This window comes from Drosophila mojavensis, unplaced genomic scaffold, assembly GCF_018153725.1.
Source record: "Drosophila mojavensis isolate 15081-1352.22 unplaced genomic scaffold, ASM1815372v1 contig_72, whole genome shotgun sequence".
NCBI lineage: Eukaryota > Metazoa > Arthropoda > Insecta > Diptera > Drosophilidae > Drosophila > Drosophila mojavensis.
This window is the reverse complement of record NW_025318897.1, coordinates 3,291,277-3,308,037: the sequence shown is the minus strand read 5'-3', so window position 1 is coordinate 3,308,037 and position 16,761 is coordinate 3,291,277. Positions and strand designations below refer to the sequence as shown.

The window sequence follows — 16,761 nt, the reverse complement described above, 5'->3', positions numbered from 1 at the left end:
TTGTTTTATATAATAACAAGTAAGAACGTTGCAGTCGGGCGATACCGATTGCAGAAGACTCATTCACAGCCCAAACGCTGTCAACCAGAGTATATAGTGCAATTTTCAAGTCTAGTGCGCAGCAAAAAACACGGCATGATGCCATTAAAATTGGAAAATCATCGATAGCTATTGCATTCAAATTACATACATATATAATTTATACAATTTTGATTTTTATTATATATTTATATCCATACATTTGATACCGGCTTCAAGCTAACAGCAGATCAGCGCGATTTTCCTATGCTTGTGCACACACTTATCGTCTATTCTATGCGTACAGACAGAAGCGCGCCTTTTCTCACATTCTTAGAATTTCGATTGATTTCTGGAATTTCTAGCCGTTACTGTAGTTTTGTCTGATGACGCTCTCTTATGAGGCTATTCTATTTTAGCAACTGATTTCTGGAGCAAAGCAGTGGCGCGGGTGCTAAGGCCGACGCAAGTAATGTTAGAGTAGGGGAGGTTCGAACCTCTACTATGTTATTATTATTATTTTTTTTTTCATACATATTTCGTTTTTTATAAAATAGATATTTAATTGGGAAGGTGCAAGCTTGACTGAATGGCACTTAATACTTTTCTTTTTCTTAGTCGAATAATTTTATAAGTTTAAATTTGTTTCTTCTTAAATAGCCCTCAAATACATATACGCAAATACATACATATGTATATATAATTATATATGTAATCCCGCACGCATAGCATCAAGCATTCCAGCCTTATACACGCGCTCATTTGTATGTATGTATGTACACATAAATGCGTGCTCTAGCATATTCTAAGAATCCCGTTGCGATTGATTTGTCTTTGCATTGTTTTTGAATTTCCAGCCGCTACACTGGCTTTTCTTTGCTATGTGGCGTCATAACAATAATATGATTTCGATTTAACTACCAATCGAAACGACGCGGTGGTGCTGTAGGCTGAAGCGCCGACGATCTTTATTTTAGCTATTTTGACAAACATGCTGTTTGGGTTGGGTACGAGTTCAAATCCCGCTGAAAACACTTTTTTGTAAATTGCAAATTTTTGTTATTTTAGCTTTTTTATATTTTATTAATTTTATAAAAATGTTTCCTTCCGTGCTATCAATGCCTATTAAGCCTACTTATGTGTACATATACATAAATAGATGGCTGACGCATATAAATGTCGCAATTCGGGCACTGTAAATGCCGATTGCCACGCCCCTAGTGGCCGTAGACTCCTCAATTTTAGCCAGTTCTTAGAACGAGCAACCGGTTACCTAAATACAAAATTTGAATTCTTACGCTCAAAACATGTGAAAATTACAGGGTATTTTTCGATATGCCACTCCCATAAAGAGGCTTAAAAATTATTTTTGGGGCATCAATAGAGGAGGCCACCAGTAACTTAACTATCTAAATTTGAAGCTTCTAGCTCTTAAACTGTAGGAGATATAAACTTTTGCGGTTTGCCACGCCCCCTATAGGCGGACATATATCTACCATAGCTCGTTGGACGTGGGTGGTCAACCCGCGTATATATACAAAATTTCAGGTCTCTAGCATCAATAGTGCCTAAAATATAGCAGAACTCGAAAAATCACTATATCTTCAGGTCCGATTTGCCACGCCCCTAATGGGCGTAGATATATAATTTTTTCACCTATCTTCATAGAATTAAAACATCAGCTTACATGCAAAATTTCAGCATTCTAGGTTTATAACTTTAGGAGATACAGTTTTATCCGATTTGCCACGCCCCTAATGGGCGGAGATATATCCGCCATAGCTTGTGATCTTGGGTGGTCGGCGCGGACCTACATACCAAATTTCAGCTTTCTAGCTCTTCAACAAACATGATTTCTGGTATATCGGAAAATGCATTTTCCGATTTGCCACGCCCCTAGTGGGCGGATCGGGAAAATTTTAACACTTTATAAATCGGAGATATACACGAGTATGTGTTCCAAATTTCAAGTCTCTAGCTTCAATAGCGCCGAAATAGATTGCGTTCATACGGACAGACGGACAGACGGACGGACAGCAAGACGGACATTGCACAAAACCAATATACTCATTTCACTTTCGTGAATGAGTCTAAAAATGTCGCGTCCTAGAAGATCTAATCTTTCCCGGCGGACCCATAATGCAATTAGGCAACGGAATATCGCGAGTCAATTATGTGACGAAGAGCGAGAAATCGCCAGAGAAAGCCTCCGCGTTAGTACCCAGCAAAGAAGGGCCTTAATTCGTGCTTCTCAAAGAGAGGCAGCCCGTGAAATGGCAATAAGAAATGGTTCAAGGATTGATTTGAATCGAGAAGCGTTTCGATATGATTGCACCATTGACTATAGCTTGAATCGTTTAGTTTGCATTGGTCCAATGGACGTTGTTTGCCAGCATTGTGGCGCATTGAAGTTTACTGGTGAAACGCCTGGTTTGTGCTGCCTTAGTGGTAAAGTGACATTGCCATTAGTGGTCCCGCCACCAGAGCCATTGCGTTCCCTACTTTTCTAGCGAGCACTCAAAAATACAATGCCTGTTTCCAATTCGGGGCAGAGACAAATCCAACAAATCAAAAACCATGAAAATTGGTGCAGCAGATCTCGAATTATAAGTTTTGTAACAAACTCTACTTTGTTTTATATATATAGAGACTGTTAGGCGGTACGAAGTTCGCCGGGACAACTAGTATAAATATATATTAAAATCCTTTAGTTATAAAACTACGTTTATATGAATAAAATCTTGTTATTATTTTTATTTCTAAATAAAAATGTGTTTCTGTATTCAATAGTAATGTGCTAAATCTAGCTTGAAATAGTCTAAGCTAGCAACACTAGCTGATAGCTAAAACGAAAACAAAACGTGAATGATGTTTTATATTTTCTTTCGTTCGTTGCTTCTTTATTGTACAAGTATTTGCATACCGAACTTTTCGGTATATAAGCATAGCTCGTTTTGTTTCGTTCGTCCGCGATGCTTGGGCTAACCTATTTGAAAAGAACGAGACAGCAAGCACTTCCAAAAAAGAGTGTCTCGTTTAGCGTTTCAAATGCATTCGTGCAGGCTTCTAGTATGTGTGCATAAAATAAGTGCACAATGAATAGAATATCAGCTTGGAGGGTTCAGGGTATCTCCTAGTCGAGCAGTCTCGGCTATAGCACAATTACTTGTTTGTTTAGTTGTTGTGTAAATCTAAAAAGAAAACTAATTCCCTTGCCATTTTTAATTATCGGGACTCGACTGTACTTCATATATACATACTTCATATGTACATACATTCTTTTTTTCAAAATAGGGGATACTACTATTTATAACTGTTTAATATACAAATATAAATTTAAGAAAAACTGTTAGTTATCTAAGATTTTTTAAAGAACATCTCTTGTTTTTTTTTATATGTGCGGCTAACGGAATAATGTAGGACATAATGTGTCATCAAAAGCAACGAGTAATGGGACAATGTGTGCCAATGGGTCTTTTGGAACAGAGGGGCCCGAAGCGACAGAGACCGACTCATCAGGGACCGGGCGGATGCGGAAGCCGTTGGAGAGGAATGGCTCAACGCAGAACGACACTGTTCACCTCGAGAGAAGGTAAAAATTAGCATTGGCAACAAAAAGTATAATAAGATCCAGACAGACGATTTCATGCACTCACGATTTGGATAAATATATATATCATTTATTATACCCTGAACCCATTGAAAATTGGGTATATCTGGGTGTAATGGTTTTGTGAAAAGTATGTAACAGGCAGAAGGAATCATCGCAGACCCCATAAAGTATGTATATTCTTGAACAGGACGATGAGCTGAGTCGATATAGCCATGTCCGTCTGTCCGATCGTCCCTCCGTATGAGTAAGCCGATTTCAGAAGATATAAGAGTTAGAAAGATATAAGAGCTGAAATTTGGCATGCATACTTGTGTATACCATGCGCAGTACAAGTTCATGAAATTTTTTCGATAGCTCATCCGATAACTTATGTATCGAGAATAATTGAAAAACTGATGGAGACTATTATTACTTCTATTTACTGTGTATATACATTTGATGAATACAATCATTTTGTAATTGACAAAAACGTACATATATCAAGTTCTAGAGACCTGTGCTTTGAAATGTACACACATTATTTTTTTATACCCTGAACCCATTGAAAATGGGAAATCAGGGTATAATGGTTTTGTGAAAAGTATGTAACAGGCAGAATGAATCATCACAGACCGCATGAAGTATATATTTTCTTGATCAGGGCGACGAGCTGAGCTGATTTAACCCTGCCCGTCTGTCCGTCCGTCCGTATGTTTGAGCGCGTCGATTTCAGAAGATATAAGAGCTAGAGACCTACAATGTTTTTCCTAGGTCCGTGTTTTCTTTAACTTCTTCAGCTTGGCCCGTTACTTTGTTATCGATTAAAAACATTATCGAAAATCATTAATAAATTTATATCTGCTACACCTTAAGAGATAGAGTCGCTAAATTTTAAATGTAGATTCATACACTGCGCGTCATCAGGTTAGCGCCTCCCATTACACTCAATCTCAAAGCTGAATAAAAGCTAAACCATCAAAGCTTCATCTTTAAATTTTCTTTGTATTATACTACATTTATTTCTCTTTAAAATAAAAAAGCAATGGCTAATGTAACAATAGGGAATCATTTTTAATAATTTTTTTTGTAAAATGTACAAAAAAAAAAATGTAACTGTATTTTATGCTATTATTATTTTTAAGTAATATTAGTAGTGCGTAGTGCCGTTTTTTGTTTGAAATTACTTCAAAAATTCGATTAGGAATGGAACTATAAAGTTGTTCAATATTATTCAAGGATATGGTTGACCAAACGTGTTCAGTACCTTCGATTAACTCTGTCTTTGTACTATAATGCTTTTCGGACTCATATACTTTCCTGAGTGAAGTGAGTATGGTGGCCACTCCATGAGATCAATTTTTTGGAGCATTATCATGCTGGAAAATCTAATGCCGGTTTTACCTACACCAATGCCACACCACCCCCCGCCGGAGCGGCTTGGAAACCGTTCCAAATAATGTTCTTCTATGAGTAGGTCATGGATATAATAATTTTAGCCATCAGTTTCTTCCAAATTCAATTTTTCTCATCATAAAAGACAACATGCTGCCATTGGGTAGACCACGTCATGTTCGCCCGGCCAAAATTAATGCGTATTTCTTTTCTCAGCATATCGACTGGTATCTTTTTTTTTACATTCTGTTTCTTTAAGTAATTAGCTTTCTTAACTGCTCTTTGGACCGTTGATAAGCTCGTCTTAACACCGATTTTATCCCTAATCTTGGTGGTCGATTCGTGGGAATTCGAAGCTTCCCGAACTAATGCTCTTCTATTTCCTTCTGAAATCACTTGATTATTGCCGCTTATATAGTTTTTTCCATAGTTTTCCCTATTTGTAAGAAAATTGCCAATTAGTTTTCTGTTTTTTCCTGTTTTTTCAGCAATTTTATGATAGCATAGTCCAGAATTAAAGTATGCCTCAATCTTTGATTTTCAACCAAAGATAAAACTTTTTCTTTACCCATACTATAAATATGTTGAATACTTTGAGCTTCACAAAAAATTTGGTGAGTGTAATTGCCAAAATAAGCAAGATAATTACAATTGCATATGGGGGCGCTAATCTGATGACGCAAAGAAGAATAGAAATTAAAACATAACGGGTTTTCACTCGCGCTTTTTTTTTGGTATGGGAGACATCTCATATGATGATAATGAAATCAAAATAAAAACAAGTAAGAAAACTGTAGTCGAGACTGCTCGACTACGAGATCCCCTGAACCTTTGGAGTAATAGCTATTTCAATAATTTTTCGCTTCTTTCAGCTTACACAAGACACACGCATACACACACAAACGCATACACACATACACACACACACACATACACACATACACACACACACATACACACACACAATCACCCACGCATAAGCACGCATGGGCTGCAGTGTGCGCTTACGATGAGAACCTAATCATACGATCATCATAAAACTTTTGGATTATGATTATAGTTATTGAAATACGCCTTTTACAAATGTGAGGGTGAGGGGGTGGACATAGAGGTGGGGGGTACATTTTAACAAAAACCGAAATTGTATAAATTGCATATAAGCATACATTAAAAATTTGGAGACTCTAGCAATAAAGGTGTAGAAGATATAATTTTATAACTGGTTTTCGATAAGGGTTTTTATCGATAAAAAAATATCGGGATGAGTTATCGATTTTTAATGATAAACTCCATATCCGCGCTGTAAATATCTTCTCTTATATCTTCTGAAATCGACGCGTTCATACATACGGACAGACGGACGGACGGACGAACAGACGGACGGACGGACAGACAGACAGACGGACAGGGCCAAATCGACTCAGCTCGTCGCCCTGATCAAGAATATATATACTTTGTGGGGTCTGCCACGCCTCCTTCTGCCTGTTACATACATTTCAACAAAATCATTATACCCTGATTTCCCATTGAAAATGGGTTCAGGGTATAAAAAATGGAAAACATTACTAACAAGTAAGAAAACTCTAGTCGAGAGTGCTCGACTAGATACTACCCTGAACCCAACTAATAAAAATGCCCATTTACTATGGCTAAAATTTCAACTTTGATGTATTTAAAAATATAAATTAAATAGAAAACTCATTTATGAAAATATAAAAATATTTTGAAGCAATTAAAAAAATTATCATCAGTTGCACCGATCGGGTTTCGAACCGCGACTTCTCGATCCAGCGTCATGCCGCTAACACACTACGCCACCTCACTTCGCCAAGTGGCGCTGGCAAAACTCAAATAGATTCACTGCTGCAGCGCCATCTACCAAAACTAAACGAAACTAACAGCTGATGTGATTCAAAGAATGTTCTAGAAGAAGTTTGAATACACGTGTGCACACGCATACGATGCTGTTGTAGCTGCTGCACGTGCGTTTGTTAATTGGCCAAATATTTGATGATTTTTAATTAATTTTTGACTGAGCGGTATTTAATGAAACTTTCAGCATATGATCTACATATTATATTAAATATTTGAAAAATTTAAAAAAATTAAAAATCATTCACAATTAGCTATAGGGGCATCTGACTTGAACTTGAATGTTTTTACTCGATAAAAACATAACGGGATGATTTATCGAATTTTAGAAGCAAACTCGACGTCCGCGCTGTATTTACGGTCATTTGAAAAAAAAATTGAAGTCTCTAGCTCTTATATCTTCGGAAATCGACGCGTACAAACATGCGGACAGACGGACGGATGGGCAGACGAACAGACGGACAGGGCCAAATCGACTCAGCTCGTCACCCTGATCAAGAATATATATACTTTGTGGGGTCTGCCACACCCCCTTCTGCCTGTTACATACATTTCAACAAAACTGTTATACCCAGATTTCCCATTGAAAATGGGTTCAGGGTATAAAAACGAGTGAGTGAGTGAGCACTGAGACAGCGAGCAGCGCCAAAGTATGAGTGTCTCTTTTAGCGTTGCTATTTGTTACTTGTCATGTAAACTGTCTATAACTTTAGATTATATTTTATTCATTTACTCCTACAGGCTGGGCCTCTTCAGTGGGGTGGCTTTAATTGTCGGAACTATGATAGGTAAGTAACTAAAATTTGAAAATTTTGTTTATAGGTTCGACTACGTTTTATAATAACAAGTAAGAACGTTGCAGTCGGGCGTTACTGACTACGGAATACTCATTCACTCCACGCATTCATCAGCCATTTAGTAGTTAAGTTTCTTTAATACTGTAGAAAATACAGATTTTTCCGATTTGCCACGCCCCTACTGGGCGTAGACACCTCATTTTTGATCATTTGTTAGAACGGGATAACGGTATTCTAACGGCAAAGTATGAATGCCTACCCTCTAAAAATTACAGGGTATTTTTCGATATGCCACGCCCCTAAAGAGGAGTACAAATTGTTTTTAGGTCATCGATAGAGGAGGTTATTGGTAGCTTAATTATCTAAATTTGAAGCTTCTAGCTATTACTCCTGAGGAGGTATAAACTTTTGCGGTTTGCCACGCCCCCTGTGGGCGGACATATATCCGACAAAACTTTTTGTTCTTGGGTGATTAGCCCGAGTATATATACAAAATTTGAGGTCTCTGGCATCAATTGTGTCCAAAATATAGCAGAATTTATAAAAACCACTATATCTTCAGGTCCGATTTGCCACGCTCCTAATGGGCGTAGACTTATAATTTTGTCTTTAGTCTTTATAGAATCATAACACTAGCTGTAAAACTCTTGGAGATACAGTTTTATCCGATTTGCCACGCCCCCAATGGGCAGAGATATATCCGCCATAGCTCGTGATCTAGGATGGTCGACGCGGATCTACGTATCAAATTTCAGCTTTCTTCAACTAACATGACTTCTGACGTATCGGAAAATGCATTTTCCGATTTGCCATGCCCCTAGTGGGCGGATCGGGAAAATTTTAACACTTTATAAATCGGAGATATATACGAGTATGTGTTCCAGATTTCAAGTCTCTAGCTTCAATAGCGCCGAAATAGATTGCGTTCATACGGACAGACGGACGAACGGACAGACGGACAGACGGACGGACGGACAGACGGACGGACAGCAAGACGGACATTGCACAAAACCAATATACTAATTCACTTTCGTGAATGAGTATAAAAAGAAATTTCTTATTACTTACACTAACCAGAGAACACATAGATTTGACATGTAGAACAAATTTTTTCAACACCGAAAAAATGCGCTGAAGCGACCGGACAACTTCGTATTTGGTCGGCTCGGTCGTTTGAAGCTCAAGCAGTCAAAAAAAAAATAAGGCACGACAAAATCAACGCGCTGCGACTGCTGCCACGAAATACACACATTATCAGATGTAGCACGGTTATGCGCTCTTTTTCCCTTACTCACTATCTCCCTCTCTCTATGGTATCTCACATAGCAGCAGCGCACAGAAATTGAAAATTGTTCGCGACGATCCCAGCTCTTTCCTTTTGAGTGAAGGGTATACCGAAATCATAAAAGCGTTTGTTCACGCTCATGCTAACAAAATGTAAGCGTTTCGATGGCTATTCGTGGGAAGGTTATGAAAGCGCTGATGCGCATAAAGAATATGGTTTCGTGACGGGCAAGCACACACACACTTGCAGTCTCTGGAAAAATGTGTGAGCATTTGTGGCCTGTGTGCGTAACTCTTTCTGCCTGAGCAAATAGTAATGCCCAAAATTGACCGTTGATTGGCCTTTGAGGGAGCACATACATTTGCATACATATGTGTACATATGTATGTATGAGATGAAATGATAATTGTCTGGCGATTCATGCATGAGCGTGAACAAACGCTTTTATGATTTCGGTATACCCTTCACTCAAAAGGAAAGAGCTGGGATCGTCGCGAACAATTTTCAATTTCTGTGCGCTGCTGCTATTTGAGATACCATAGAGAGAGAGGGAGATAGTGAGTAACGGAAAAAGAGCACATAACCGTGCTTCATCTGATAATGTGTGTATTTCGTGGCAGCAGTCGCAGCGCACTGATTTTGTCGTGCCTTATTTTCACAGCTTGAGCCTCAAACGACCGAGCCGACCAAATACGAAGTTGCCCGGTCGCTTCAGCGCATTTTTTCGGTGTTGAAAAAATTTGTTCTACATGTCTAGTCTATGTGTTCTCGGGTTAATGTTACTTATTACCATACAGCAGCCCATGAGTGTTTATGCATGCTTACGTATGCGTGTGTGCGTGCGTGTCTGTGTACATGTGTTGTTTCTTCTATGAGCAGGGGAGCAGGGGATCTGGTGCCTTGTAGTCTCGACTCACGATTGAGTGATAGTAGGTTATGCAAAGTGAGCAGCTGATTTGACAGCGTGACGTCATTATTTCAGAAAATGGTGGGCGCGCGTTTGAATTTGTATGAAAATCAAGCAACTTTGACATTGTTATTTGGATTCACGAATCGGAAAATATTAAGGTTTTTGCTAATTTTTATACTCTAATTCGTTTTCTAAGCAGTTATTGATCATGTAATCCCTTGACCACTTTTACTTTTGCATATAATGGATTTAACCTTACTATCTAAGACTTGAATTTGTAAAACTAAAAAGTTACTACTAAGTATTATGCATTTCCCATCAATCCGCATAATCATGTTTTGGACGACTTAGTCGATCTATGCTGAAATGCCTGCCAAGCTTCAGCCGGGATAACACAGCAAAATCAGATAATGTGACGTCACAAGAGAGCTGTTAGTTAACATTAAAACTAGGTACACACGTTGCAAACAATTTGCAGCAAGTTAAAAATAATTTGCAGCAAAAGTTTGCACAAATGTTCACACCAATGCGAATATTACTTACTTCAATCAATTTTTGATTTGCACGCAAACTTTTACATGGCTATTTCGTGCAATATATTGTAAACAACGTTTTCATTCGAGTACTGAATAGCTAATGCTCTCCGTATTTTATTCAAATAAAGTCTTAGCCTAAATACATAAAGTTTACATAAAGATTTCTGTCGCTAAAAGCAGCGACAGAATGGGAGTATATAACATGCTGTATGTGTGTGTATATATGTTTGTATGCATATGCAGAAGGCATATACATTTTAGCGTTTAAGCTGCGGCGTGGACAAGAACGCAACAAATATTGCATTAATGTCTACACGTGTTTTCATTTTTTGTTTTTGTTTGCATTGCTTGCAAGTGACACTCATTTGCAAGTTCTGTTGTTTTGAAAAAGTCAAGGATTAACGACGTGTTTATGTTATGTCTGCACAAAAATCGGGAGTTGCTCCTGTTGCTATATTAGCAATTTTGATAGAGCGAAAAAAAAGAGAAGATCAAAGTCTGCCAAAAAAAAAAAAAAAAGTGTTGGGTGAAAGAGTGGATTTCTATAAGAGATGAAAAAGGAGTGCATCAGAACCTTTTAAAAGACCTACAATATGGCGATGAAACAAAGTATTACAATTTTTTTCGCATGTCCGTTAGTGATTTCAATTTTTTATTAGAAAAAGTACATTTTTTCAGCAATTTCGCGATAAGCATTTTGCTTTTTATACCCTGAACCCATTTTCAATGGGTATAATGGTTTTTTTGAAATGTATGTAACAGGCCAAGGAGGCGTGGCAGACCCCACAAAGTATATATATTCTTGATCAGGGTGACGAGCTGAGTCGATTTGGCCCTGTCCGTCTGTCTGTCTGTCCGTCTGTCCGTCTGTCTGTCCGTCCGTCTGTCCGTATGTATGAACGCGTTGATTTCAGAAGATATAAGAGCTAGAGTCTCCAAATTTTTAATGTATGCTTATATGCAATTTATGCAATTTCGGTTTTTGCTAAAATTATTGATTGAAATAGCTATTGCTCCAAGGGTTTAGGGGATCTCGTAGTCGAGCAGTCTGACGAAACATCCCATAAAACTAAAAAATTCTCTTACGATTCAATTAATTCAATCGTTTTCTCGCGATCCTACATTTTGATTTGATTGCTGCAATATTGCGACTGAAAGCAAACAGCACATGCAAACAAGCAAGCAACTGATGCAACCAAGTTAACGGTAAAATTATGTATTCAGACGACAAGCAAAAGCAACCAAGTTAACGGTAAAATTATGTATTCAGACGACAAGCAAAAAAAGTTGCCGCAAACAGTTATTGCAAATTTTTTGTTTGCAGCAAAATGTTTGCACTCGTGTTCAAACGTGCAAATTTGATTGCAGCAATCAACTTGCTGCAAATTGTTTGCATCGTGTGTACCTAGCTTAAAAGTAACCGGACTGTTCTTTGCGCAACCTACTATGTCTTTTAACAGTGGCCTCGACTGGAGCTTTCATACTTGGTTATTTTGCAAACAGTACGTAGAGGCTTGTTATATTCTTCATTTCTTTTATGTATAAATATATTGCCAGTTCATATTATTAAGAGCTACTTATCAGTTTTCTTGTACTTCGCCTTTATTCAATATTTTTTGCCTACTGTTAATTTCCTTTCTGTCTATCTGTCTGTCCGTCCGTATGTATGATCGCGTCGATCTCAGAAGATATTAGATCTAGTGATTTGTATACCCTAACAACATTGAAAATAGGAAATCGGGGTATAATGGTTTTCTTGCAATGTATGTAACAGTCAGAAGGAGGCGTGGCAGATTCCACAAAGTATATGTATGTATTCTTGATCAAAGCGACGAGATGTGTCGATTTGGCCCTGTCCGTCCGTCCGTCTGACCTTATGCTTGAACGCGTCGATCTCAGTAGATATAAGAACATTGACTTGAATTTCTTTTGTGGTTTCATTACATACATTAGCCCGATTCATACGGCATATTCTATTTTAACTATTTTACATAAAAAATTTTAAGATATATTTACATATATAAATAAAAATGGTTCCAATTTGAAATAATTGCAGGGTCTGGAATATTTGTGTCACCCTCTGGCTTACTGGTTCGTACCGGTTCCGTCGGGGTTAGCTTCATAATCTGGCTTGCCTGTGGTCTGCTCTCGCTGTTGGGTAAGTATCTCATCCAACCATACAACCAGTGTTGCCGTTTTGGCTTATTTTCGGCCATATCTGGCTTATTTGACAGTGCGATTGCGGAAGAAATTTGGAAATTGCGGATAGCGTAAAATCTGGCTTATTTATGAATAGAATCAGCTAATACATATTTTGTTTAAAATCTAATATTACCGATTAATTGACAAACTAACAAGCTGGCAACTATTTAAGGCTAACATCACAAGTTCTGCAAATAATTTCATCTCTAACATATAGTGGTTAGATAGATTTGCTGTTGCGCTTCGCATACATTCGTTACCTTGGTGGAATGCCGAAGTTGAAGGGTCTTTAGCCAAGTCAGTTTAATAAAATATCAACCAAAGGGAAAATGTTTAAAGAAATACAGTCTCATTAAAACAGAAACTAATATTTTTAAAAATTTACATCCGAATTGAGCCGAGATAGCAGATGATGTTTTGATTACAGAGTTTTTCTAAACTGCCTCAAATCGATCGCAACCAAGGAATATTTAAATTATGAGACCGAAGAGTCTGTAGACTATCTATTAGCAGATTTATTATTAATGTAAGCATTTAAAATGTATAATGTTAAAATATCAATTATTTTCGTTTTGTTTTTCATGAATATGAAATGTTTGTTACAATATTTGTACGTGTATCTATCTATTACAATATAAAGAAAACAATTCTAAAATATTAGCTTATTTTTCAGCTAATTGTTTCAGAGATTTAGCTTGTTTTTGCTTATTTTATGTCCTGATTCAGATATTTTTTCTCGGGAAAAAACGGCAACACTGCATACAAAACATACGCTGGAGTAATAGAACAAACTTTCACTGCACAAAATCTGTGCATTTGTGTTTGCTGGACACGGTCCCCCCCTTAGCATTGCAGTGCACTATGGGTCAAAAGCCCGTTTTCTGGAATTAATATCTTTTGAACCAGTCAAGATAATTAAATTTTGTTTTGCATTTGACTTTCGTTCGCAACTCGCGTTTGTGATGAAAAAATGGGTGTGGCACCGCCCCTATTTCATATTATTAGCTGTCATAACCTTTTGCTTTTTAAGTAAATAAACCAAATTCACATATTAGGTGTGTTTTCATGTGATCAATGATCAAAATCAGATAACTATATCATATAGTTTTATTGGGAAAAAATGTTTCAAGGAATAAAAGGCTATATTGTATGATTTTAAGCACAAATAACATTAAAATATATCTCTTTTATTGTTAATCATCGTATTCTTCCAGAGCTTGCAAATGAGAGTTGATCGTTTTTTCGTTTATGCTCTGCTTCGCATCATAACCAAAAAAATTGTGCAGACACGACTCCCTCTGAGCGTCACTCTTTGTTTTCTTTAGAATCTGTTTCGCTCAGACGCAATGCAATGACTCATTCATGTGACGCTCTCACATGAGTGCCGCGTAAAGACTAACACGATCTTCCCTCATACAAAGACTCTCAGCAAACAACAGTTTGACTAAAAAACTCAGCAGAAATTGCTTTTGCCTTTGTGTGCATGTAAATACACGCATACATACATACAAAAAGAACGCAGCAATCGCGCGTGATTACCCATACAAACGCAACTGACAGTCAAGCAAACGATCAGTGTTTGACTTGAGGAAACGAAAACAGAAATAACTGTCTCCCTCAGAGTGCGAGCGAGCTAAGCCAGACGCGACAAAAACAGTTTCTGTCTGAGTTTTTTTGACTGTGTCAGTGAAAGACACTTATTTGCAGACAACGAAAAAGTGTTAACAGTTATTTGCGAGCTATGTATTCTTCATTAACTGAGGCTAGCATGCCAAAAACCTCCAAATTTGAAAAGTCAATGACAGTTTTTGACTTACACAAAACTTGACATCACAAAGATTTTGGACAATACAAACACATAAAAACAAAGAACAAGCCCGATTCCATATTTCCCACCAAAATTGTAATCTAATTGCCACACACGCACATACACACACACACGGGAGTCGAGTTGCGTTTTAGTGGAGTACGGTCGACGTCATCGTGATCTGTGTTTTTCCCTGTGAAAGTGGAAAGAACTGTAGACAACGTGGTTGCTGTGGGCGCGACGCACCCAGCGACGGCAAAAACTATCAAAGACTTACTTCGCGGCGGTCTCGCTGAGTACCCCAGTGGTACAATCCGGTGGTGCAAGAGAGGGGGGCAATAGCGTCACTGTTTTTGGCGTCAGGGCTTTCCTCTTTCCCTTTCTTTTTTAAGCGCGAAAAGATTTGTCACATTAAACGTCACATTTGTGCAAATAATAAAAAATCAGGTGCATTCACTCTAACAGCTGTTAGTAGTGCTGGAAATTGCAGCGGACAATCAGCTGCTCACTAACTTTGGTGAGTTGCTAAGTCTCAACAAAGACAGCAACCTAGCTGCTGGTGTGAGGTAGCAGGTATTAAAAGTAGTGCATACTTTCGGGCTCTCGCTGTAGTCAAGTTGAGTTTAAGTTACTGCGGTCTCTAAACTCAAATTATATTAGTAGGCAGTGCCCACTTCAGGCTTTACGGCGTGGTAGTCGGAGCAATATGGAGGCCATGATTGAAGAAGAGCTGCAAGCTTTCGCGCGCCTTTCCTCGTTGCAGCAATCGCCGCAGCAACAACAGAGGGCGTTGCCGCAGCCGTCGACTTGTAATCAGTCTCCAGTGGCTGAGTGCCAGGCACCCAAGTCTTTAAAAGAAGCGTTAGCTCAAATAGGAGTTACGCTAGAGGGTTTGTCTGCTCTATTTGGGGGGCAGCGGCATATAAATGTACTAATGAGAGAGGAACTGGCTAGGCTGGTCAGTTTCCACAAGACGGCCGAAGGGTTCTGCAACCGACCGGTCAAAGACTGCGAGGTGCAGACCACGCTGGTCAAGAAAGTAGCTGAGAAGGCTAAAACAGCGAGTGGTAGTGCTACAGCAGGTAGTAATACGCCCAAGCGGTCGAGGGAAGTTGCCACTGACTAACTTATGGCTTTACAGTTGCTATCTGGCCCCCAGCATGCAGCTCAGTGAATTCACGACGGTGCTCGACGAGCTTGCCGAGGATGCTAGGGGTCGGAAGGCCATTATAGCTGGAGATTTTAACTCCTGGGCGTTAGAATTGGGTAGCCTCACAACAAATGCCAGAGGTCGTATCCTACTGGAGATCTTCGCGACACTAGATGTTGCACCGCTCAACACTGGCCACGAGTATACCTTCAGTCGGGCGGGATACGGGTCTGTTATCGACATTACTTTTGTCACTTCATCCCTCTTTCGGGGAGCAACATGGAGCCATTGCGATAGCTATACGGGTAGCGATCATACGGCACTTCTATTCACAATAGGTGAGCCACCTGCCAGGGTGTCAACCTTGTGGAGAGAGTCGTATCGGCTAGATACTTTTGATCCCGCGGTCTTTTCAGAGGCCATTCAGTCTCTGGGCACAATTGGTAATGCTGAGGCCAGAGCATGTCAAATGGTAGCCCAAATACAGAGTGCCTGCAATAGCAGCATGTTACGCCGCAAGCAGTTCACGCGACAACAAGAGCCTACGTATTGGTGGAATGCACAAATAGGTAACATTCGTCGCAAACGCATCCAGGCGAGAAGAAGCTACCAACGGGCTCGCGGTAGGTCTACGTTTTTTGAGAAACAATAAGCTTACCAGGCAGCTAAAAGACAGCTGAAAAGGGTCATTCGGGCAAGCAAAAGAGAATGCTTTTTAGAGTTGTGCGACTCAGCCGAATATGACCCTTGGGGCAGGGCATATAAGATAGTAGTTAAAAGACTATACGCAGGTAGACAGGTGCAGCCTACGGATCGTCTGGAGCTTAAATCGATTGTGGAAACGCTCTTTCCAGAATGTTTAATCTCCATTCACGCCCCTGAGTCCGAGTCTGCTGATCAGGGCTCAACGAGCACTGAAATTGTTTTAGTCACAGAGGAAGAAATCATAGTAACTCTCCGGAATCTTAGAACCAACACTGCTCCAGGGCCGGACGGGATCCCAAATCGTGCGCTAAAGCTAGCCCCCGCCTTGCACCCCAGTACGTTCGCTGAATTATTCAACGAATGTCTAATTCAAGAGACGTTCCCGGCAAAATGGAAAGCCCAGAACCTGGTGTTGCTACCCAAGGCTGGCAAACCACCAGATGAGCCATCTTCATACAGACTCTTAGACACCATGGGAAAGGTGTTTGAGAAATT

At 39.1% G+C, this 16,761-nt stretch overlaps 1 protein-coding gene across 5 annotated transcripts in view; it reads left to right on the top strand.

The window, feature by feature from the left end:
• Window positions 1-16,761, top strand: part of LOC6585871 (b(0,+)-type amino acid transporter 1) — an 88,375-nt gene that overhangs the window by 55,566 nt on the left and 16,048 nt on the right. For 4 of the 5 annotated variants that reach the window (XM_044009331.1, XM_032732922.2, XM_044009330.1 and 1 more), the window contains exons 2-4: window positions 3,439-3,610; window positions 7,616-7,662; window positions 12,459-12,560. In XM_044009331.1, the coding sequence (XP_043865266.1) occupies window positions 3,439-3,610; window positions 7,616-7,662; window positions 12,459-12,560 (321 nt within the window). The remainder of the gene's footprint in view (window positions 1-3,438; window positions 3,611-7,615; window positions 7,663-12,458; window positions 12,561-16,761) is intronic. The other variant, XM_044009333.1, reaches the window with a different exon arrangement.